The following is a 23,816-nucleotide window of genomic DNA, read 5'->3' on the forward strand; positions in this document are numbered from 1 at the left end:
ATATCAAATAATTTGAAGGGAATCTTCACGGTTAAAAATATCTATCTTATTGCGTATAAAGACAACATTACTTTAGCAAATAAACACTGCTAAGTTAACTAAGCTAATAGTTAGTGTATTATTATGTTAGTATAGTTTTTAAGTTATTATGTCAACCAATTTGAAGGGAATCTTCACAGTTGAATATATCTATCTTAATGCGTATAAAAACAAGATTATGCTTCAGTCAGTATTCATCACTTTATGTTAGTATAGTTAATAAGTTATTATGTCAGCAAGTTTGAAGAGAATCTTCATGTTAAAAATACCTACCTTAATGCGTATAAAGACAAGACTACCTCAGCAAATAAACACTGCAGTGGCGGCTGGGAAGTTGAGCCGGCGGGTATATAGAGCGTGTCGCCTCACGACCGGACTGCTGTTAGTCGCCAGCAGCGCTACGGGGCATCAAGGAGGTAAGTAACCAACGTTAGTGTCATCATTTCAAGCGTCACAGGACGCTACATTTACTTATTACTCGGGAATTAATTCAAGCGTCACAAGTAATAATATTTAATATTATTACTTATTTAATATTACCGAATAATAAGTAAATTTCACATTTACTTATTATTCGGGAATAATAACTTTTATCTTTGGTTTCTTCTCGAGCTGTGAAAAAATGTCACAGACCAACAACTAAACCGTCGTAAATAGGCACAACATTTAACTTTACACGGCCTTCCTAAATGAACATATAGAGTTCCTGATAATTGCTGTAATTCGGCAGAAGTCTTTCTGTTATTCAACTTTGATATAAAACCAGATTACATTTTTTATTAACAATCTTCTTATTTGTTTTTTACAACGAGTCAAACAAAATTTCTTGTTGGCGCCTGGAGATCAAAAAATCAAGTTACCAAATGGCATTTTATTGAAATGCGACTTTTCGACTATGCAATATTCATTATCACAGGTGAAGCGTTTTGCAACACTTTCAGTTGATATTTTAGGAATGACAGTAGTACAATTCAAGGGTACCCAGTTTGAGACCTATTATTGACGTTGATAACTATAAATAACGATGACGTGATGTATTCAAAACAATAAAATAGTATAATATAATAATAATAATAAATGCAATAATAATGTATATATATATAATATTAATAAGTAAATATAATAATATTTCATAACTACGATGATGTATAAATAACTATAACTAACGTTAACAATAAACTGATAACCGAAGAACATCAGTCGTTTTCGGCGCTGAATTATAATTATTACCGGAAACATTCAATTTCTGAGCATTTTAATGCAGGTAATTTATTTGTTGAGGTCGTTATAACCATACCTTCCCGTGTCGACGTAGCATCTTATTTTCGAGAGAATTCACAAGACTAACTTAATAAAAATGGCATTAAATTGGAACATTATACGCAAAATTCAAATATTTAACAAACCTGTAAGCAGAAGCAAAATTTGCAAGAGTGCTTACACTCCCCGCTTATAATGATTTTCTTTTTTACTGGACTCGTCCTTTCATAACATAAATGCCTATTTGTTTGAAGAGGAGCGAATGATGAGGCAAGAATGCCAAAGTCCTTATTGCACCTTCAACTTTATAATTAAATTAGAGTTTTGAAATTTTTACCCATAGAATTGATTGTTACATTTAAAATTGTAATTCACAGTTTTGGGTTTTATGTACGTCATTGTGGTTTACTTAACGATTTATCGGCGAATCGTGTACATTAAAGGCGGTACTTACTATATAATTTACTCAGAGCTAATGGTTTGCTTGACAGCTCCTAAGAGTTAATGAACAAAAGTTTGTTCGAACTCATAGTTTAAAACAAACAGGTTGTTCGATATAACATTTAAAACATTTAATTAATGCGGGAATATTATCGCACTGAGATTGATTGTACAGTCATATAATTTACGTTTAAATATTGATTGTAATATCTTAACTAATATGAAGGGATCTGTGTACAGCAACATCGTCAATATTTCCTTACAAACGTCCGATAGCTGCCATGCTGTAGACTGGCAGCAATGCGAAGGTTAATTTAGTGTACAACAACCAATCAGAGCCTCATGAGCTCTATATTTAATTAAATATAAACAATCAGAATTGAATCTGTAGATGAAAGTCTAAACAATTGGTTTCTTCTGGCTTCAGGAATTGTAAGCAGAACACACTAACGTTAGTTAAAAAAATAATCGTTGGGAGTTTGATTTCATATATTAGATTTGTTCGATTGATAATTCAGATAGCTTTCATTTATTCAATGCCTAAATATAGAAGAGATAGAATGCATGAGGACGTGAGAGAAAGAGATCGTCACGGAATCCAAATGATAATTAGTATCTTTTGTTTATTGAAATCCTGTATTACTTACGTTAAAGCTATAAGATTTATTCCTTTCAAACTATTTATTTAAGCTCGTCACAACTTACCTTTACTGGCTATGAAACAAGAATTATGCAATGACAGTTCTTGTCATAGAGAAAAGGATTAAGTCTTATTTTATTTCATCGATGAAAACAGCAGTCTTTACAAATAAAAATTATCGTCAATTCTGTCAAACTGAAAAAAAATTGTATGAGATCATTTCGATCTTATGTCTCTCAAATTACTGTTCTTCTTGAATCCGTTTTAAGTCAAACCCTAAAATTTGCTGCATATCGTACCTTGAGTGTGATGCATTTTGTGTCACACAAACTTGGTGTATTGTACTTTATTTCAAATACGTCAGTGTGTAGCTTTCCTGTTTTGTTCGTTATGATTTATTTCTGCTGATAAATTCTATTTATGCCTGGAATAGGGATGACAGTTTTGCATGCGAGACTAATTTTCTTCGGCCTAAACTATATATAAATTCCATTCTAACGTTCGGTTATTTCCTGCATTCATTATAATTAGCGATTAATATTCATATAACTTATTTAGTAATGATTCGTTCAATTTCTTTTCTAGAGCAATCTCATCATATCGCACAGGAAGTAAACTTTTACCTCACCGGTATTCTCGAAGACTTAATTTGCATTTTCAATCTCCCAGGACTGTTAATGTTTTTGTCACCAAAATCGTTTCTAGGTGGTGCAGAATAGAATTTTCAGCTTCTCGCTTGTTTCTATTGAGTGTAAAATAATTATTCGATATTTATAAACCCTTTTTGCAGACCCAGTCGTTCCTTCCGTTTAAGAAAAAAACTAATTATTGGTCAAGCAATTTACCAACTGCAAACGTGCATTGAGTCTCCTAGCATTAACAAGAGCAAAAATATTGTGATAAAGAAAGGCTTAAGTTAACTCATGAACGACATTAATAGTAATTTGAGATGCATAAAAAATTCAAGGACAAGGCTCCTCTTGAACGATATCTTCATTAACTTCTTTCTATACTAGTTGCCAAGCAAGTCCACGGTTCTCAGAGCTGAGATGGCAACCGCTGCCCAAGACTTCATATACTGGCCTTGGTGTTTTGATACGCGGTGCGCAATTCCTTTGGGTAAAATAACCGTATCAAAGGAGCCTCTATAGCGGATACTCGAGGGAGAGCCATGGGGTGTACTTGAGTTTCCATGTATGATCTCCAATACACGCCTAGTGTGTCACTTAATGATGACTTATGTAATCGGGGCTCAGTGTGTTTTTGTTTAGATATATAGTTATTGAGAATCAAAGAGAGAACTTAGTGTCGCAAAATTTGTTATTTGCTGCTCGCTGGCAGTGAAAAAATATTAACTGACAAATTGTATGGGCAAGACTAATATAAAAGCATTTAATAACTTTAATACCCAAAACATTTAATTTTAATTAATTAAATTTTAATTTTTCAATTTAATTTAATTTTAATTTAATACCCACACTCTCTGGTATAATTTCACAAAAAATCACGAGAAACGAATTATTCATTACAGGTTCTTACTTTGAATATTATAAAATTGATCACCAATACGGACATTCACACATGTCTCTGAGAATAAATTACGCTAAATTCCCACCTGATATAACATATACTGATATACAGTAGCTCAACTTCCTTTAGAGTTTAGATAGAAAGATGTCCAAGCTGAAAAAAATATATTCTCGCAAATGCTGAGAATTTGAAACTTAATTTTTCGATCCCAGCACTAACTCATGAAGTATGCCACAGGACTCGAACATGACACATCGCACGACACGCAGCTCATTTAAGGCGTAGGATCGATCTTACAATCGAATCATTATAAATGATTCTAAATTATATTATTTATTTTCAAGGACCGTGACGGGAGATTCGTTGACTATTTGCAAGCAATGCATGGTAATATTAATAAAAGTTGAAAACTTAATTTAGAATAAAAATATCCCTGATTTATTCAATTATGTCTTATTTTGTTTTTTTTTCAACTGATTTAAATTATTTAATTTATTGTATTTGTTTACATAAATTTAATCTAATTTATATCGTAGTATCTAGTTTATTTAAGTAAATGTGAGTATTATGCCTCAACTAGAGGTGTAGTTGAATTTTCAACTAACTCAATTGTGTTATTTGAAATGGAACAAATTTCAATCATTAAGAGCGAAAGCTTTTTACTTAATTTCAGTTGCAAAGCTTTGGATCTCACCGAAGTAAACACGATGCCTATTCATTTTATTACGCGTTTCCATTGAGCGATTGAAATGAAATAATATTTTGTGACGGAGGGCGCGAGTCCTCCGCATTATTACGACGACTGCCGCCACACCTGCTGACTCAGCGAGCCGCTGTGCCTGATGGCTGACCTGCCACCGACGCCAGACTGGAAATTCTGGCCCATGCAATCATGCCTTACAATCGTGCCCAAAAACTGCTGCTCCGACTCACTTCGGGAATTGGTCCGGACACAAATCTGTGCTATTATTGACAATTTTTCTTGGTTAGCTCTGAGGTTGAATGGCCTGTGTGCTTGAATTGGCAGTTGCCACTGGAACATTTCGTAGAACTCGAATGCTGTGTCACGTACATGCGACAACAAATGGCAGAACTTGCTTGCACGGCAATCATCGGGTACGTCTCAGCTGCATCTACACTGTCGTCCATTTAATCAGCGAGGTTTTGGTCTATCCCATCAACATCATTTAGCGTTATCACAACATTATTAATCCTAGTAATTGATTTTCGTTGCTTGCGCAGCTCGTTCAGTAATACCTGTGGTGCTAAAATTGCTCTGAATTCGTTGGGCTGGCAGCTGGTGAAATTCTAGGATTGGTGGCTCGCATGATAAAGATCGATAGCCACCATCGATAAAGATCGATAGAGTTGCAAATGTATTGTCCTTGGACTCCAGTCATCCGATCCAATACATGTTTAACTTATCTTTTATTACTGCTTACAAATTCCACCCCTTGCTTATTTATTACATTTATTCAGTTTATTAAAATTATTCAATTTATTTAATCTATTCAATTCATTCAATTTATTCAATTTATTTAATTTATTTAATTTATTCAATTTATTCAATTTATACAATTTATTTAATTTATTCAATTTATTAAATTCGTTGAATTTATTTTATCCATTGAATACATTTAGTTCAATGAATTTATTTTATTTATTTAATTTTTTATACCTATTCAATTTAGGTATTTCAGATTTGGCTGACTCGTGATATCAGCTCGCTGCCATCATGAAGTTGCTCACGCTGTTGCTGCTCGTCGGTGAGTTCCATCTAGAAATATTTTTATTCTGAACATTAGCATCATGTTTAGACAATATCCCAGTCAGTTCTGGCAATCAAGATTTTTAAGATCGATAATTATGCATTCAGGCGCTTAAGAGCTGTTGAAAATGAAATGATTAACCAAAGCCTACGTGGCACATAGAGCAAACGTTAATTCAATCGTAAAATTATCGATTCATTTCGCGTTCCTAGTTGATCATTCGTTACTTGAACGCTACGTGGCTCTCACGGACCATGAAACAGCTCTCACGGACCATGAAACAGCTCTCACGGACCATGAGACAACTCTCACGGACCATGAGACAACTCTCACGGACCATGAGACAGCTCTCACGGACCATGAGACAGCTCTCACGGAAAACGCGCACGCAACAGTTCTCAGTTTTGCTCTCATGTATAAAAGAATCATGTGGTATTCTATTTTACTTTTTTATTTTTATTGAGGTCCTTCGTGTGTATCTTTAAAATGTGTACTGCCATTGACACCGAAATACATTAATTACTATTGCAGCGTATTCGAGAGCGTCCCAAACACCATGAACCTGCAGATAGGCTTCGCTTGTTCACTACGTACTCTTTCATTAAGCAATTAATTGTCCCTTAGCTACACTTTTACGAGTGATTGCCAGCCGATTTTACATTGGTTACACTAGCTATTTCCCTGAAACCGTGCCACGTTAACATAAAATATATATATTCTGTTCATCAAAAGACATCACGATCGAAATATTTTAATATTGCAGTTCATGGATTTTGTAACTTACGTACTTTTTCTCATCGTGAATGAGCTTCACTATTTAATTAGTAATAATTCCAAGATATCTAATTACAAGATCACCTTCTTCGGAGTAGATATTTCGGATAAAAAACTTGGCAAAACCACAAATAATTGCTGTCATAAATCATTGTAAAGATTACACCGAGAATGATGGTTGTTTACGCCTATAGTTTATACTTTATAGGAATGCATTAATGGTCATACATATACTCGCAGATTATTGACTACCACAGACGGCTATCAAGGCATCGGCTACCTTGGTACTGTTAATATTTCTAACCTTAGTGGCGACAGAAATTTGTACGGGGTGAATACGAGACCGAGAGTGCATATACAGACTGCCATACGCAGTGATCTCTGATTTCGTCAGGCTCGATGACAGACTTTTTAGCGGAATTTAAAAAAGGTTTACAGTATAAACTTATTTTAAAGTATCAAACGGGAAAACTTCTAAATATACTCACATTTTTGTTCAAAATTTACTGGGGTTTTCTTTCAAATTTACATAGTTGTTACGGGTGTACGTTTTAGCAGTAGTAATTTTAATAGAATAATTCCGATAAATTTTATCACGGATAACGAAATAGAAACGTAAATATTGCTTCTGAACTGGCAATGAAAATAGAAAAAAAACGCTTAAGCGAAGTTGATAATTGACATAGTAGGTAGTTCTTTTTTGGCACAAAACACATATCCCCCGCAAATTTCAGGCAAAATTTTCTCTTAAATCTTTAGTCTCTAGAAGTCATAAGTTAACCTTAACATTTTCTTCCCTCTGCCATGCATCTGTGAGGGGTTGCATTGTCCGCTGCAGTACCTGTACCACTTATTTTATAGCTTTAAAATCTTTTTTCATTCTCCACTGCGTGCCAGGCACATGCGCGGGACTGCAGTACCCGCTGCAGTACCTGTACCACTACCGCGCCAAAGTCTCCGCTGGAATACCAGAAATCAACCGCCATCAGAGCGCCAAGTCGAGCATCAGGGCCAACCTCAGGGTCTACGTCACGTCAGCCACTACCGTTGCTTTTAAAGTGAGTTTAAGTCCTATTGCTCGCTCGAAGGAGAAGTGAAAAATTAAATTTAAACGAAGGAAAGAATTTCTCAAAATATGTCTAGGTTGAACCGCTGTTGGAATATAAATTCAACTAAAATTCCCGATAAATTCTACGGCAAATTTAGAGAAACTCGAATATTGAACAGATTGAATACTACAGTTCAAAATGATCCAGTTCTAATAAAGTTTCTTATCTGCTGCTCTCTCAGCTGGAAGACGTCGAATATTCCGACTGTCACGTCTGTCGGGAATGCACTTCTGATCCTGAATACATCGCAGCTTTTGAAGAGCCTGCGTCACTATTGGGCCGACATGCCTTCGGTATCAACGAAGTGAGTTAATTCTCATCATGTAGATGTCTCTTAAAGGATTTAAATCTGAACATTGAAACATATTGATGTGCATAACAAGTTTAATCAAAATTATATGAATTATAATAAATTTCATTTTTTTATTCATTTAGTTTCCTGAACAGCTACTTTCGATAGCAGAAAGATGGGACTCGACCTCGAATAACCTACTTCTAACGTACCACACTAACTTTTTCCAAATGCGGTATCAAATTTAGGAAGTATTTTTTATTAAGTACTTGAAGTTTCATGATTATTAGCAACCGTCACACCGAGAGAAATGTATTTGATATTTGAACGCCGAGGTTATTTATTACAAAATACGCTTCGAATTGAAGATATCTGATTTGCCAACGATTGCTCGATCAGGAAATTAAAGTGTGAAATTCACATGCCTCTCAATTTCTATGTTTAGAATACGAAAGCTAACAAGGTATTGAATATTTTTGGTCAGGAAATCAAAGTGCGAAATTCACATGACTCTCAATTTCTATGTTTAGAATACGAAAGCTAACAAGGTATTGAATATTTTTGGTCAGGAAATCAAAGTGCGAAATTCACATGACTCTCAATTTCTATGTTTAGAATACGAAAGGTAATAAAGTACTGAATATTTTTGGTCAGGAAATTAAAGTGCGAAATTCACATGCCTCTCAATTTATATGTTTAGAATACGAATGCTAATAAAGTAATGAACATTTTTTAGCGAGGGCACTTCGTGCACCACGCAGGCGAGAGGGCATGGGTTCTGAACTTCTACAAAAGCATCGTTGGTTTGTTCAACATTTCTCCCCTGCGCAATACTTTCTTCGGCACCCACAACGGCACGCGCGCTGGAGCCTACAACGACTTTGAGCAAACCGTAATGGGGACCTGCAAGACAACGTCAGTTGGGACCTGCAAGATTGAGCAATTTTTCTTCATTTCCTAAGATTATTTGAAAGAAACTGAAAAAAATGGCACACCAAAATGTGTACAATAACTTTTCGCGTTTAATTTACAATGTATTAATTCCTACTTCAACTCCACAGGTACACGGAACACAAACTGTCCGGCGTGGCATTGGCGCAATATTCGCTGTTCGTACGCGAACACATCACCGGAGACCGACAGCTGAACAACACCTGCGCTGCTCCTCTAGTAGCCAAATTACCCCCAGGCAGGAAGGCTCGCTCTGTCAGTGGTAGGAAGACCACTAAGACCTCGGTAACCTCGCCCCTCACCAGATGCGATCTGCCAAGAATTAACCGAACTGTCACTCGCGTAGTCCGGTCCGTCAACCTCGAGGAATGCGTCGACCGAGTGGAGCATCAGGTGAAAACGCTGGCATTTTAATATTATTTAATTAAACGAACTATATAATATAATATAAACGAACTTTAATATTATTTAATTAATTAATATATTTAATTAAACGAACAAAGGGGTATATTCGCCGCCTTTTTCGAAATTATAATGTCATTATTTCAGCTTCAAGTATTCTTTGTCTTATATAATAATTGTCTTATGCACCTGCTGCCTAGCAATCGCGTTGGAATACGAATCGCAACCGAGTTCGGTCGCACCCCACATATTATGAATTCATGTAAATTCTCCGGTATTTTGATATCTCTGGCTTTTCCAAATGCAATTTCTCAATACCTGTTTGAGCATTGACCAAAGTTAGAAATTGAATACAGTCATTAAATTTAACATATTACTCTTTGATTCTCTTACTCATATAACACGACTCAGAACAAATGCACACGAAGACAGTTTCAAAATAAAGAATTTAATGAAAGAAAAATGATAAAGTATATTCTTATGTTAAATTGCACATTGATCCATAGGTTTTTTTTAGTTAATTTAAGTCGTATGAACTTTTTTAAATTTAGACAGTACTGGGAATTTCGATTTCGAATATTTCGAAATTCAAACTTCAGCGCCGACAATTCTGTACTAAATTCAAACAGTTACCCTTTCATACAATTTGGAGAGACTAGTATTCAGATGTAAGGAAAATATCAAACAAAATCATCGCGTATTTCATACTTATATTAAATAACAATTTGATGTGTTAAATTCTAAAAAATTCATACATATCAACAAGCAATAATTTATAATTTAGCTCTGATGCGAGTGAAAACTTGTCTGACTTTTTGTTATTTCACACTTGTTGTTTGCAATTTCGAAACATTTTGTAAGTGAAAATCCCCACTTCAGCACACGATGGGCAGCAGCTGCAACCTGGGAGAAGATCAGTGCGAGAACCTGTACTCCCGCAGCAGCAACGGCATTTTCTACATCAGGGGCGACCACAGCGGCATGAGGCTCGAGAAAGCCAAAGTCAAGGGAGCGATCGTCGTCAGTCCCTTCGGTTATGAGACTGAACATTTGCAGACCGTCACCTGGCAGGTGCGAGAAAAGCAATAATAAATTTAAATTGATACGCATAAATGTAGATTGATATGCATAAATTTCAATTGATAAGCATAAATGTAAATTGATACACATGAATGTAAATTGATACGCATAAATGTAATTGATACGCATAAATGTAATTGATACGCATAAGTGTTCATAGATACGCATAAATGTTCATAGATACGCATAAATGTCAATTGACACGCAAAAATGTCAATTGATACGCATAAATGTAGATTGATATGCATACATTTCAATTTATGCGCATAAATGTAAATTGATACGCATAAATGTCAATAATTTGATATGCATGCGTGCATACGAGTAATTTTTCGATCAGCCGTGATATTTCCAGAGCGTAACAAATAATTTTTAATTCAAGCCCATGTGGACGCCAATATGCAGAACAATTTGATACTATATTCTTTAATTTAAACGTGACTGAATAAAAGATTTATGAATACATATCCTCTAATCGAATAATTATGAGAAAGCAGGCAGCTTTCGGAAACTTGATACTATTTGAACGATATTTATACAAAAGTTCCCCAAGAAATTTTCAGATTAATTGAGACACGACCTCATATTCATCTTTGAACTTGAGCCCTCATGTAAGTTCCATAGCGATATTTCATACACGTTCAATGAAATGATCTGCACCCCTGACCTCAGCTCTCATATTAAATGAAATTTGATTGGACATTTATTTTTATTTAATTTTTGCATTATCAATAAGTTAACTTTCGCTTTTATCCAAATATGATCTCTATCTATCTCTCTACATTATCTTACATGAATATCAATTATTAAAAACAGTCGGTACCTCACATCAAATTTTAAATGTAACAGAAATTGGCGCTGGTCTCTGTAGAGGCTCTACCATCGACTCCACCCGACTGTTCGCGCGGGACGTGTGTTGAAGACACACAAATGACGTACACCCTCACCGTCCCATACACTGAAGACTATGTCTCTGCCTACAAGTGGGCACGTCCTGGCAGCATGGTAAGCTAAACTATCTTCTATAATGATGTAATATAATAATAATATAATACTATGTTGTTTATGACAATAATACTTGTACTATAATATTGTACAGGAAAAATTAGGCAAGGCAATACAATTCTTATTATAATAATATTGAAATGAAGACATTGTTGCTTTAAATTAGTCTCAACCTTAGCTTGCAGCCTGTTGAGCTATCGTACTCATTTTTTACAGTTCATATTTGATATTTTGATACCTCCGGCAGCTGGCATTTCATTTCAAGCTTAAATAACTGAGATGAAAATGGTGAAGATACTGCGACCTAAGACGATGATAATAACAGTTAATTTTTTTTAATGTATTCTAAAAAAATAATTATGTCTTTGCAGAAAAAGACAATACAAGAAATAACTGGAGCTTTCGTAGATGCTGCCGGTCAAAAAAAGAATGAGGTATGTACAAAAGACCCCATCAATTTTCCAAGTATGAGCAGAAGAATAAATTTCAGAATGTATGACACGCTTGTCTAGATTTCTCTTAAGCCCAATTAGTTTTAGAATTGTTTGGAATTAACGGTGTACACCCTCTGTATTTTCGGACAGTACGTATTGTATAATCTGCTAATTTAGAATGTTAGCGCCAGAATTAACATTAAATTCAACTATTTAAATAAAGTGGTAGCTAAATTGGCATACCCGAGCTCAAACTTTCTGCAGGTCTCTGCCCAGAGTATAATTCACCCAAAGCTTTAAGTTCGGCTCTAGGACAACTATATTAAGTTCGGTATGACTCGGCCAGCCCAACTCTCATCATAAAGTCAATAGTTGGTGTAAAAAAGTATTAATGTCACTTATTTGCTTAAATCGCAAGTTGACTAAAAATTTAAAAGCAAAGAACAGTCCACAAAAATTCATATCTTTATAGAAAACGTTTCGGAGTCCAGCTCCATCGTCAGTTCGTGGAATCTAGAACATACATAGAAAGTCACAAGTTAATACAATTGAAAGCACAGAACACAATTAGAACAAGATTCTACGAACTGACGATGGAGCTGGACTCCGAAACGTTTTCTATAAAGATATGAATTTTTGTGGACTATTCTTTGCTTTTAAATTTTTAGTCAACTTGGTGTAAAAATATTCATACCAGTCAGCGATTTCGATCGGAAAAATAAGCAGACCAAGAATAACTCTAACCAGCGAGTCTCCACCCAGATGGCATTAGGTTAGGGGCTCTTTTGAGAGTCCAGCCTCCTAACCAAAAATTCATTCACATATTTTTTCATAATGTTTCAATATATACTACAAATAATATTAAAATGATAGACAGTATTACTTCTTAAATGTTATTATTGATCTTTATTACCGAAATCTCCAGCAACGAGTTGCTGGTCTCATCCACGAAGTCGCAGCGGCAATGGCTACAGGAAGACTCGAGGCGACTGCACGCGCGACTTTGCTTCTCAATTACGCCACGTATCTCATGTACGACTTCACCGCTGATGAACTGCTCAACGTAATGGCATTGATCCCACCAGCAGAATTGTGAGTCAATAATAGGAAGTGCTTGAAGATTATCAGTATAAAACAATAAATCTTTTTTGCGCATTTTCTCATTTATGGAAAAAATGCACTAGTGTGCTCGCCATGTCCGTCTGTCTGTCTGTCCGTCTGTCTGTCCGTCTGTCCGTCCGTCTGTCCGTGACCTCAAGTTTTCGTCGACGAGAAAATGCGCTCTCTGTCACTCACTGCAGTGAGTACTGAGTTATATTTTTTTTCTTGTTTGTGAACTATACAATTTTAAATAAATTACCGTGTCTATTGCTCACGTCAAAGATACATCATAATAGCATGTAGGGATTTACGTGTTATATTATCAGAGGTTGACTTTCACGGTACAATTTTGGTTTTGAATAAAGGGATGGGAAACATCAATTAAACATCTGCATCCTTTCATTTTTCATATTCGTAACGAGACAATTCTAAAATCTAAATCTCGAGTAGTGATAAAAATCGAGACAAAAAATTATATACTTTTATTGGAAACCCGGGGTGGTACGGAGATGACTCGAGATATGCGAGACAAAACAGGAGCTTCATAAATTTCCCGGAATTGAAAACATAAAGAAACGGAATTTATCGATGCGTAACAGGCCGAACGAGACGTATAAGTTAATTCTTAACGTAAAATATATTTGATGCATTTTTAGCGCATTTTCTCATTTCTGGAAAAAATGTCCTACTGTGCTCGTCATGTCCGTCCGTCTTTCCGTGACTTCACGTTTTTATCGACGAGAAAATGCGCTCTCTGTCACTCACTGCAGTGAGTACTGAGTTATATTTTTTAGATATTCAGATATTCTTTCAACTGTTACAATGATCAGGCAATCCCGCAAGCGATGTATTATCTTCAACGTATCTTTCTTACATCTCCAAAAAAGTCGCGAAATATTGCATATTTTTGTATATATACGGGAGACTTTTCGATACATTTAGAGTCGAGTTTTACATTTATCTATAAAGAATTCACATACATTATTTTGGAAAACTATTGTATTTATTAATATTTAATAACCACTGTGTATTGTGTGATAAAAAGATATTTCGCCCGTCAAACATCGGTAAGTCTGCCCATTAACATTACTACCAAATTGCCCATTAATATTACTACGAAATTGGCCATTAACATTTCTACCAAATTGTTGCGAAATGTCGCCAAGTCTGCCATTGCGCATTAATATATAATACAGGTTTTAACTTGTTAATCATTGATAAGCGAGCTGGCAATTACTTGTTTTGCTTCGAATTGTTTTGGCAAGTCTTATTTTATAACCGTCTTTCAACTTTTAATAACCTCTGGGATACGATTTTCTAATTGTGCAGCGGAATACTTGAATTCATAACTTATCCCGAGATAACAATACGAGGTTGAGCATCAATTTTCTTAATAAATATAATTTTCTATTTACGTTAATAATGTTGCAGTTTACCAATAAATATCGGGGTTTCAAAAAGTATTCAATCTCGAATGTCTCACGTAGACACATGCCACTCAAGCTCAATGTCATGTTTATTAGCTAAACAAAAATAAACAAACAACTAATCAACTATTTCTTCGAAATTGGCTACCAAATAAAATTATTCTTCCCATTACTATAAAAGTTATATTCTCGTAATATATGAAATCAGTGACAAGGAATTTTTCCCAGTGATCGATTCATAGGTGCCTATTGGAGAATTCTTTGGGCTAAAATCTGCCGGAAACATTAGACGGACACATAAATTTAATTTTAATTTTGGTTACACATCTAAAAATAATATTATTGCATCAAAATGCACTTATATTAATTGATTTTATCAGAGGTAAATGAAGTAATTTTTGTGCAGTGATTTGTTCTACGGTGTAATCGGTGAACTGGGCACCCAGCCTGCGGTGACGCTCTTCTTGCAGGCGTTGAAGGACAACCGCGTGTCAGCCTTCAGACAAGTCGTCTTCTCGGGCTCCCTCAACAACAACCTTAAGACGACCAATGCTCTCAAGCCTGTCATGGTCAGCTAAAATACGGCATATTATTGACTATTGTAGGGTTTCAGATACAGAAAATTAATTATACGTTCAGGCTTAGAAGTGTAGAAAGTTGCATAGGAAATTGTTAATTTAACAGATCACAATTAAATATTTTTCATAGGGAGTCGGATAACTATCATGGTTGAATGAAGCGAAAAGCGTATTTTTTCGTTGCATGCAGGTTCTGTAATACCACATTGGTCAAAATGGATTAGCAAAACTAAATTTTTAAGACTTATTATTCGTGCTCGTTTCTTTACTCCTTCTATTATTTTATGAAGTTATTTTGTTATTTTAAATTGAATGAACCTAACTCGATTCCATTCCTAATATTTGAAAGTGTCATTGGAATTTTGCATGCCATTTTTCCTGGACAGTTCTTAGTATAAAATTTATTTTGTGGGAGGTGTTTGCTAATGCGTTGCGCACTGTTACGCATTTTTCATTTAACCACATAAATTGTTTTCGCTCTCTTCCAGGATTATGTTCTCAGCCAGAACATCGACGCCAAGCCATTCTCGACATCTCAATCGCTGTTGAACCTCGCCTCGTTGGTGCATCGTCTTTGCCTTGGGACGAGCGGTCGCAACGACTCCTTCACTCACTTCGCCAAACAGCAGTGCCGACGTGACCAGATCCTTGAGATCTTACAGAGGACCCTCATTGACAGACTCTCGGTAATAACTCAATGCTATACAATAGCAATATAACACTAAAGCTCTATAACAAATTTACGTAACACGCATTCTAATTCATATTAGTTATTCATTTTTATCTTATCTGCCAACAATACTTTTAAGGCATTAGCAAAATTAAAGCTATCATCTCGTAGTTTTGGAAATATTTCTGAGTTACCACTCGCCTGTGCTCCGTTTCAAATTCATGCTACTTCGACAGTATGACCAGTTAATCAAACTCCGCTCATAGGCATCATTTCTTAGTTACATGTGGTGAGTTGATTAATTCACCAACATTCATATTTTGAACTTGCGTAACAATGACAACAACAATTATAATGCCTTACAGAATTCCACCAAGTTCTGGAAGCAAATGGTTTACGTGAAAGCTCTGGTCAACCTGAAGACGGTTGAGTCGACCAACGCCCTGCTGCCGTACGCCCTCGGCAGGAGGCAGTGCGACACTCAAGTTCGAGCTTTGGCCCTCGAGGCCCTGGCGAGCTGGAACGCCCCGAGTGGCCGACATCAGACGAAGGTAATCAGTAATCACTGTTTCTTAACAGCAGTAGCGAGTGAACCTTTTAGATAATGATAGGATTAGTTTCTATAAACCATCAATTGCAGTGATTTGCTGATGTGAGAAGAACTCCGTTATTTCAGAGCAGTCATGAAAGTCTGCTGACTTCACTACTAAATTGTCAAATTGTTTCAGATCACTTTGATATTATTGGACATCTTCGAAAACCCTGCCGAACATCCGACCCTGAGGGCGCGTGCATTAGCTTTCCTCTCCTCGTGGCCTCTGACGTCGGCAGCTTGGACGCGCCTGGCGCTGGCCACAAAAATGTCTGGCCTGAGAGATCTTTCTGCACTCACCTACTCGCTTATCAAGACTACTTCTGAATACCAGCATCCCGAGGCCATCAGGATGTGAGTGACATATGTAAACTAGCAATTTAAATATTTATAAAGATTGATCATAGCTAAACATCGTACATTCTTCATTGTGTGCTGTGAATTCTTTGGAGTGGAAGGTTCCTCCATACTTTCTAATTCCCGCAATTTTTCAGGTAACATATTGAAGGAGATTTCAAAATATATACTCCACATAATTCAGAATTGAGATTATCTACTAAAAAAGCTCTCTCGTCAATGCCTAACTTTGATCGCTGTCTAGGTTTCACATTAATAAATCACGAGGGCACGTACAAATTTTGCGTAACGTAAGTGGTTTTTTTTTTTCACAGGCGTCAGCTTGCGCAGCACGCACTCTCGCTTGCGAAGCCCAGCAGCGCGGCTGAACGCTACTCGGCCTTCAAGTCTTGGTACCGCTACTGCTTCTCTTCTCAGGTACTGCCAACTAAAAATTAAAATAAAATTTAAAAATTTGAAGTGTTCAAATTAAAGTAAGAAGAACGAGTTTATAATTTGTGGACTAAAAAAAGATTTACAAGTATAAACACTTGAATTATAGCCCACCAGGCACCTGGCATTGAAACAACTGCGTTCAAACTTTATTGGTCGGAACTAATTTATCGTCAACGTTGATTCAAGGCCGTTTTTTTGTTGTGTGATATCTCCATCCCTGTATCATCAATGCAATGATAATTCACCAGCACATCACTCTGTGTATGAGCGGATTAAAATTGGAGTAACAGATTTTAAAAACCGATCATAAATAATGGAAGAATTACTATGTATTATATGTATGGAACGAGATGATTTTCCGTCCAGTGATGCCTTCTAAGAAAGGCTCACTAATTAGTACAAAAATAAAAATTTCGTGCCGTGTGAAATTTTAATACTTTTACTGAAAGTTTCATTATAAATTCTCCTACACTTGAGTATTTCTACAATTAATGTATTTTTTGTATCACGTCGATCCAACATATGAAACTTAAAAATATTTGCTGGCATTCGTACCGTAACCGGATAATTTATAAGAAGATTTTTTTAAATGAACCTTTCTTTACACGATTTTTGAGAAAATTAATTTATCGCTTCACAATATTGTGTACTCATTTTGAATTGACAAAAAATCTTCTAAATTAACTTCGCCTGTTAATTGCTGCGTGTGTGTTTTTTGAGGCAATAATTGGTGGGCATTGCGGCAAGGATTAAAAGCAAAATATTTCCGAAAACTAATTGCCCGCATTGTTCTAACTTCATAAAAATTAAAAACCGCTTGATTCAAGAAAATATTCTTTTTAAATTTATGCAATGTATGTATTATGTTGTATGCATCATTATCAGTGTTTTGTAACATTTCCCCGTGTTAAAAGGGGGTTAATTCTTTAATAAACCTATTCTCTGACTTTAATAGATTGAAAGTATACAAAGTTGCTGGGGACTACCTCTTATCACTGTATCTTGACACGGCCGTGTAAATGTTCAGTTCAGACAAAACACTGAGTTCACGCTACGTATATTCAGTAAAAAACGTATGTACAGTTGCGTTGTGCCAGGTGTTAGTCCTTACCAGCGCGTAACCAAAACATGAATGAATGAATCCCGGATGTTTGCATAACCTAAAGTATGGAAAGCTCTAAATGAAAATTTAAAAATTGCTACTATGAAATATGAGTAAATTTATACTATTCCCTAACAAAGTTTTCATGGCTTTCTCGGAGATAAATAGAATAAATTTAATTTTTGCTCAGTTTGGAAGCCTGGACTACCAGATGGGCATCAAAGACCCCGCGTCTCCCCTGCCAGCAGAGTTTTCTGCCTACGTCAGGAAAACTTTAGGAGGCGCGGTGTTCCATCGCAAGGTGAGTTGTCGGTAACTTCTCGAGAACGACCAAGTTTCATTGCTTTGGTTTCTATCATCACGATCGGTAATTCTTTGGCATTTTTCCGTCGTCTATACAGATAAGGTCCAATTCATTGAAAGTATGGTAGATATTAATAAAATATTCTATTTTTGTTTATTTGCAGCTTTAAGTTAAAAATATCCGTTTTGTAGACGTTTTAATTGCACAGCACGTCCGTGCTACATTTTTAATGGGATTTAAATGTCCGGAGGCCATACAAATAGAAGCAGAAAACTATCGTGCATGATATGGTTCAACCAGCCATCATGTTTTTGCTTCTTCAATCTCATGGTTCTCTTCAAATTGATAATTTGGACGGGAAGTTCTTAGTGTATTTAGCTGGTATTGTAATTCGTTGTACATTGCTGAATATTTTCTAGACTTTTTCTTTCAAGTGACACATGGAGATATTTTTGCCAATTGCTACTTAATATAACCTACATGCTCAATACGTGTCTTGTTAATTCATTACTATTCATTCTCTGCTTAATAGAAACGTATCTTAATAATATATTTTACTGGTAGTTGGACGTCTCAATTTCCAACGACAACGGGAACTTGATGGAGATTATCAGCAAGCTGCTGTACAACGTGGCCCCCGCGATCAGCAATGCGCAAATCTCAACCAACTTGATGAAGATGCTCCGTGTAAGTACCTCTATAAATATATTATCTTTAGGTTCTATAGCACAATAGTAACACTAATAGTATATCAACGTATAGTAACACTAAGATGCTCCGTGTAAGTACCTCTAGAAATATATTATCTTTAAGTTGTATATATTATCTTATATTTAAGTTGTATAGCAGTTGTTAAGGACGCTCGATTACGAAATGTATTTACAAGCCTTATCAGTAGCCCTAACATACCTAGATTCATATCAAGTTACAAACAGTCAACCAAAGTACATCTGCACAAGTACAGCAAAGATACCAATGAAATATTTTTCCTTTCAAGTGAACAAAGCGAAAGATCAATATTTAAACATCATCGGTAGCCGAAGACGACGAAAAAATATTTTGAAGCTAAATTTTGTGTTCTAATATTATCTCCGACTTCATTACTTACAATTCAAGTAAAAATATCGCCCTGTTGCCATCAGTCGGATCTGGTCATCAACGAGAAGGTTCGGGCGGCAATAGTGGGCTTGGTTTCCTTCAACCCACTGAAGGACGTTCAGATCTTCCTGCCTCTCGAGCACGAGTTCATTGCTGACTTCGTGAAGTCTGTGTGTAAGTCAACATATATATTTTATTTTAATCTTTTTTGTATATTAAATATTTTCATGCCTTATTAATCATTAAGTTACTGCGCTATCTCTAAGTTTTCTCATTCGCTCTCATTTCGGCTCATCGCAATCTTGTTAATTAACAATTCAAGTTAATAATGAGGCCTGTGAAGCTTAGTTCAATTAAATCCTGCCTAGCAGATAATCATTAAATAGTTTTATAATTTTAATTCATACTATTGGACTCTGAGGTAAATTTTTTTGCTTGAAGGTGCAATATAAAATTTCTTCATAATAATAGATGCGAATGCAATTGAAATTGACAGCGTAAAATAACATGTATAGAAGCATCGTGCATCGTATTTGCGCAGAAGCACATTACAAAGAATTTGTGAAGGAATTCATTTAAAGGAAAGTGAAGGAAGTTGTGAAGGAATTCATTTCATTTCATGCTGATTATAATTGCATTATTATTTTGCACATCAAATCCTATTTGCAATCAAAAACCATCAAAATAATTCAGATTCTACTTACCAATTTTCCTCTGTATTGCATAATTCCGTTTCATTTTTATGTCAGGGGGCTCCGGCAATAGCTTCTCTGGGCCTAGCACCCTGTATGTCAACCCCGTTGATTATACGTTCACTACAGTGAATGATATTGGACTGCCGGTCATTACTAATGTGAGTACATCGCTGCTCTTGTTATAGAATAGAAATTTTTAGCTTTGTGTTGCAATGCTCTAGAATTGAGTTAATTATTTAGGGCTCATAAATTACCATATTAACTGAATATGGAGAGATAATCAAATATTGAAATGTAAATACTGAAAAATATTCATGGGAATGCTGAAAAAGACAAATCCAAACATCCAAATACTGCAGATTCCAACACGAAAAAAATCAGATTCATTCGATGTTAGGGACGAATCATTCCAAATCATCATTTCTATGCACCATGTTCAATTAAAACCGACATATGAAAGTACCATGGCAATTTCAATTATTATATAACTGCTTAATTGATAAAATCGGTCGCAGATGCAGTCATTTTCAAAAGTCAATTTTAACATATTAGAAAGTCGAAGAAGAAGCTTTATCCTGTACTATTTTTATATCAATCAATCAATGCCAGCTAATGTTGAGCAGGTGGCGAAGCCAACAATTTACCACTTCACTGGCACCTTGGCCTTCTCCAGAAATGCATCCAAGCAAACTTTCGAACTGGAAACTAGAGCATTCGCGGAATCGTGAGTAAATCTGGATTAATATTTATTCTCGTATCATGTGCTTAATTCAGGCGTTAATGCAGCCAGCAAGAGTGCGGAAGAGTTCATAAGAACAACTAAACACCTTTTCAATGCCTCACAATGCATCCTAACTCAGCTGCTGTCATATAGCCTTCGAGTGTATGAGGTTTGATTAGTGTGATTTAATTGAATAATTAATGGAACATGGTAAAGGTTTTAGAACATCAGCAATTAAATTATTGGTCCAAATTCTAAATATTTCGTAAATAATTATATGCGTGTTTGATCCTGGCGCGCATCCAAGGCCTGCATACTCGAGACAGATAAAGTTTCGTAAATCAATGTCCTTAAACAATTACTGATAAATTGATTTTCAAAGTCTACTGGATGATGTAATTTACCAGTTTCTGTAGTGCAGATTTCAGTCGGTTGCGACCGCGGAAATAATGTCGAGATACTCCTCGGAAGACACAACAAAAGCAATTCCTGCTGTTCTCTGCACTGCGATCGCTAATCTCGTTTAGTATCATGTTTTTACGAAATTTGCAGCAGCTGTTAAAAGTTATAAAGGCGTCATCACCAGTCGTCGCCCAAATCTATTAACCTGTATGCTAATGGAACAGCTTATATGGAATCCTCACTTCAACCACCTTCTTTTTCTCAACTAAAAATAAAAAATAATTTTGGGGAAAGCTAAACAATTCGTAGTCTCAGCTTGAAAACAGCAGTCGAATTAGAGTTGGAGTCGTATTAATCTTCAGAATGGACTTGAATAAATAAAACTGTCGAAATAGTATTGATCGATGAAATAATGTCCCAGAAACCTCAACCGATTTTGAGATTATGAGAACCAAAATATATTCTCACATCACTAGTATCCTTATATGAACATAGATCATAAAATTGAATTAAATTGCCTAACACTGGTAGATCTTGCGAAGTGTTTAGTAAAATTTAAGCAAGGCTTTTTAACGCATTTTCTCATTTATGGAAAAAATGCACTATTGTGCTCGCCATGTCCGTCCGTCCGTCTGTCCGTCCGAGACTTCACGTTTTCGTCGACGAGAAAATGCGCTCTCTGTCACTCACTGCAGTGGGGATTGAGTTATATTTTTTCTATACTCTGTTGAGTCCGTCCATTCCGTCTGTCCGTGACTTTACGTTTTCGTCGACGAGAAAATGCGCTCTCTGTCACTCACTGCAGTGAGTACCGAGTTATATTTTTTCTATATTCTATTGAGTCTGACTGATATGTTTGCAGTTGCGTGTCTACATTGAGTGTAATCGTCGAGACAATGGCACCGTGGTCCAGAAGTATGGTGGCCGCTGGAGTCTCTCACACCACCGGCGCACTGCAACCTTACTCCCCCAAACTGGTCTACAGAGCTACTGCAGACAAAGACCACAACGCTGGTTTAGAAATCACTCTCACTCCGAAATACGAAACGAGTGTAAACACAAAAACTCTTAGATTTTAATCTGATTCTTGTGATTAATTCATGTAATAAAACATATTGAAAAAACACAACGTGAACTTAATCCAGCTTAAATGAGGAATATGTCAATAAGTGAATGAGTACATTGATAGACATTCTTTGATTGACATTCTTTGTGAATTTTTAATAAGTTTTTGTCCGTCTTTACTTGAACTGGAGAATATTTTCCTATTCCTTGGGTGATTTAATTGTTTATTCAACGTATTTTGAGGTTTTGTATGTAATTTATCCGCAAAAATTTTACTTCTATTCCATTTTTGGGTATATTTAATAGAATGATTGGTAACTGAATTAAAACTTTTTAAACTTCGTTCATCAATAATATAATTTCGTTCAATAATAATATAATATGATTGATAAGTTATACATCTTTACAATTTTCAACACTCTATATTTTGTTCACTTCACAGGCTATAGTGTTCATAAAGACGACTCAGCCCTACACCCTCCTACGGGACACAGCGCCCGCCGATGTAACACAGGTGCTCCAGAACATGGCACCTGTTGAGCCCGATCCTCTGTCACACACCAAGTACAAGGTTATTTATTTTACTCGATTTAAATGTTTTACTAAATTTAATTTTTTACTGGATTTAATTTTGTACTAGATTTAATTTTTTGCTAGATTTAATTTTTACTAGATTTAATTTTTTGCAAGATTTGATTTTTTAATAGATTTAATTACTAAACCCGGTATAACTTTTTACTATGTAATTTTTTTTATCGATTCAATTATTTTACTCGATTTAATTATTTAAACCTGATCTTTTGTGTAATTGCTTACTTTTACTGCATTTGTGTAAAAAACAATAGATGTACATTATTTCTGCGAGGAAAGATTTATCAGCAATAATATTCTGGGCGATTTATGTTAATAACTGAAAAATTGCATGCATAATTTTCCAGCGTAACACTTTATAAAGATCGACAGCGTCAACTCTATATCTATCTCGTGGAGTAGTTCACGACGAAATTTCTCTGTAAAAATAAATTTATTTGTGTCTAAAAACAAGTATGCAGTTTAAAATAAAATTTACTTATCTATGATTGTTTACGAAGCCGCATTTTGGTATACCTTTGAACAAACATGAGCTCGAATGAATTTAATGTACAATGCTATAAAAGTCATAATCATGAATTCAAAATTTCTTGAATGACAAAAAAATTAATCTGAAAATTTTTTCCTGGCAGAATGAATGGACCTTGCCTTTAAATTTTGATGCCAAGTATGAAGGCGACATCCCGCTGTCTCTGGAATTGGATTCCTTCTTTGACAAGTAAGTTAATACAACTTTAATATAATGAATAAATATTTTGACTCGATTGATGACTGTAGAGTGGATATAAAACTAATATATATTGCTGGGCAGGAATTTCTTCTTCGGACTTACAATTCGTATTCACAGTTAAACTTGTTTATTTTCCCCAAATCTGTAAGTTTAAATATGCGTATGTCAGCTTATTAATTCAAAGCATCAAACTCTTCATTCATTGGAATTATTCGGCAGTAG

The 23,816-nt window shown here is 35.4% G+C and overlaps 1 protein-coding gene across 3 annotated transcripts in view; it reads left to right on the forward strand.

Annotated features, from left to right (window-relative positions):
• The first annotated feature begins 375 nt into the window (after positions 1 to 375).
• The window catches only part of LOC108680397 (hemolymph clottable protein), a 35,582-nt gene continuing 12,141 nt past the window's right edge, over positions 376 to 23,816 (forward strand). Inside the window, exons 1-23 of one of the 3 annotated variants that reach the window (XM_018169224.2) lie at positions 376 to 455; positions 5,602 to 5,676; positions 7,351 to 7,511; positions 7,744 to 7,866; positions 8,591 to 8,769; positions 8,916 to 9,198; positions 10,087 to 10,278; positions 11,137 to 11,292; positions 11,664 to 11,726; positions 12,652 to 12,818; positions 14,661 to 14,823; positions 15,321 to 15,518; positions 15,868 to 16,053; positions 16,231 to 16,448; positions 16,766 to 16,868; positions 18,179 to 18,289; positions 18,857 to 18,979; positions 19,435 to 19,564; positions 20,140 to 20,243; positions 20,709 to 20,809; positions 22,071 to 22,260; positions 22,716 to 22,844; positions 23,497 to 23,582. In XM_018169224.2, the coding sequence (XP_018024713.1) occupies positions 5,646 to 5,676; positions 7,351 to 7,511; positions 7,744 to 7,866; positions 8,591 to 8,769; positions 8,916 to 9,198; positions 10,087 to 10,278; positions 11,137 to 11,292; positions 11,664 to 11,726; positions 12,652 to 12,818; positions 14,661 to 14,823; positions 15,321 to 15,518; positions 15,868 to 16,053; positions 16,231 to 16,448; positions 16,766 to 16,868; positions 18,179 to 18,289; positions 18,857 to 18,979; positions 19,435 to 19,564; positions 20,140 to 20,243; positions 20,709 to 20,809; positions 22,071 to 22,260; positions 22,716 to 22,844; positions 23,497 to 23,582 (3,197 nt within the window). In that variant the 5' untranslated portion in view covers positions 376 to 455; positions 5,602 to 5,645. The remainder of the gene's footprint in view (positions 456 to 5,601; positions 5,677 to 7,350; positions 7,512 to 7,743; positions 7,867 to 8,590; positions 8,770 to 8,915; positions 9,199 to 10,086; positions 10,279 to 11,136; positions 11,293 to 11,663; positions 11,727 to 12,651; positions 12,819 to 14,660; positions 14,824 to 15,320; positions 15,519 to 15,867; positions 16,054 to 16,230; positions 16,449 to 16,765; positions 16,869 to 18,178; positions 18,290 to 18,856; positions 18,980 to 19,434; positions 19,565 to 20,139; positions 20,244 to 20,708; positions 20,810 to 22,070; positions 22,261 to 22,715; positions 22,845 to 23,496; positions 23,583 to 23,816) is intronic. The other 2 variants (XM_018169209.2, XM_018169217.2) reach the window with 2 other exon arrangements.

Source organism: Hyalella azteca, unplaced genomic scaffold (genome assembly GCF_000764305.2).
Source record: "Hyalella azteca isolate HAZT.00-mixed unplaced genomic scaffold, Hazt_2.0.2 contig9281, whole genome shotgun sequence".
Lineage (NCBI taxonomy): Eukaryota > Metazoa > Arthropoda > Malacostraca > Amphipoda > Hyalellidae > Hyalella > Hyalella azteca.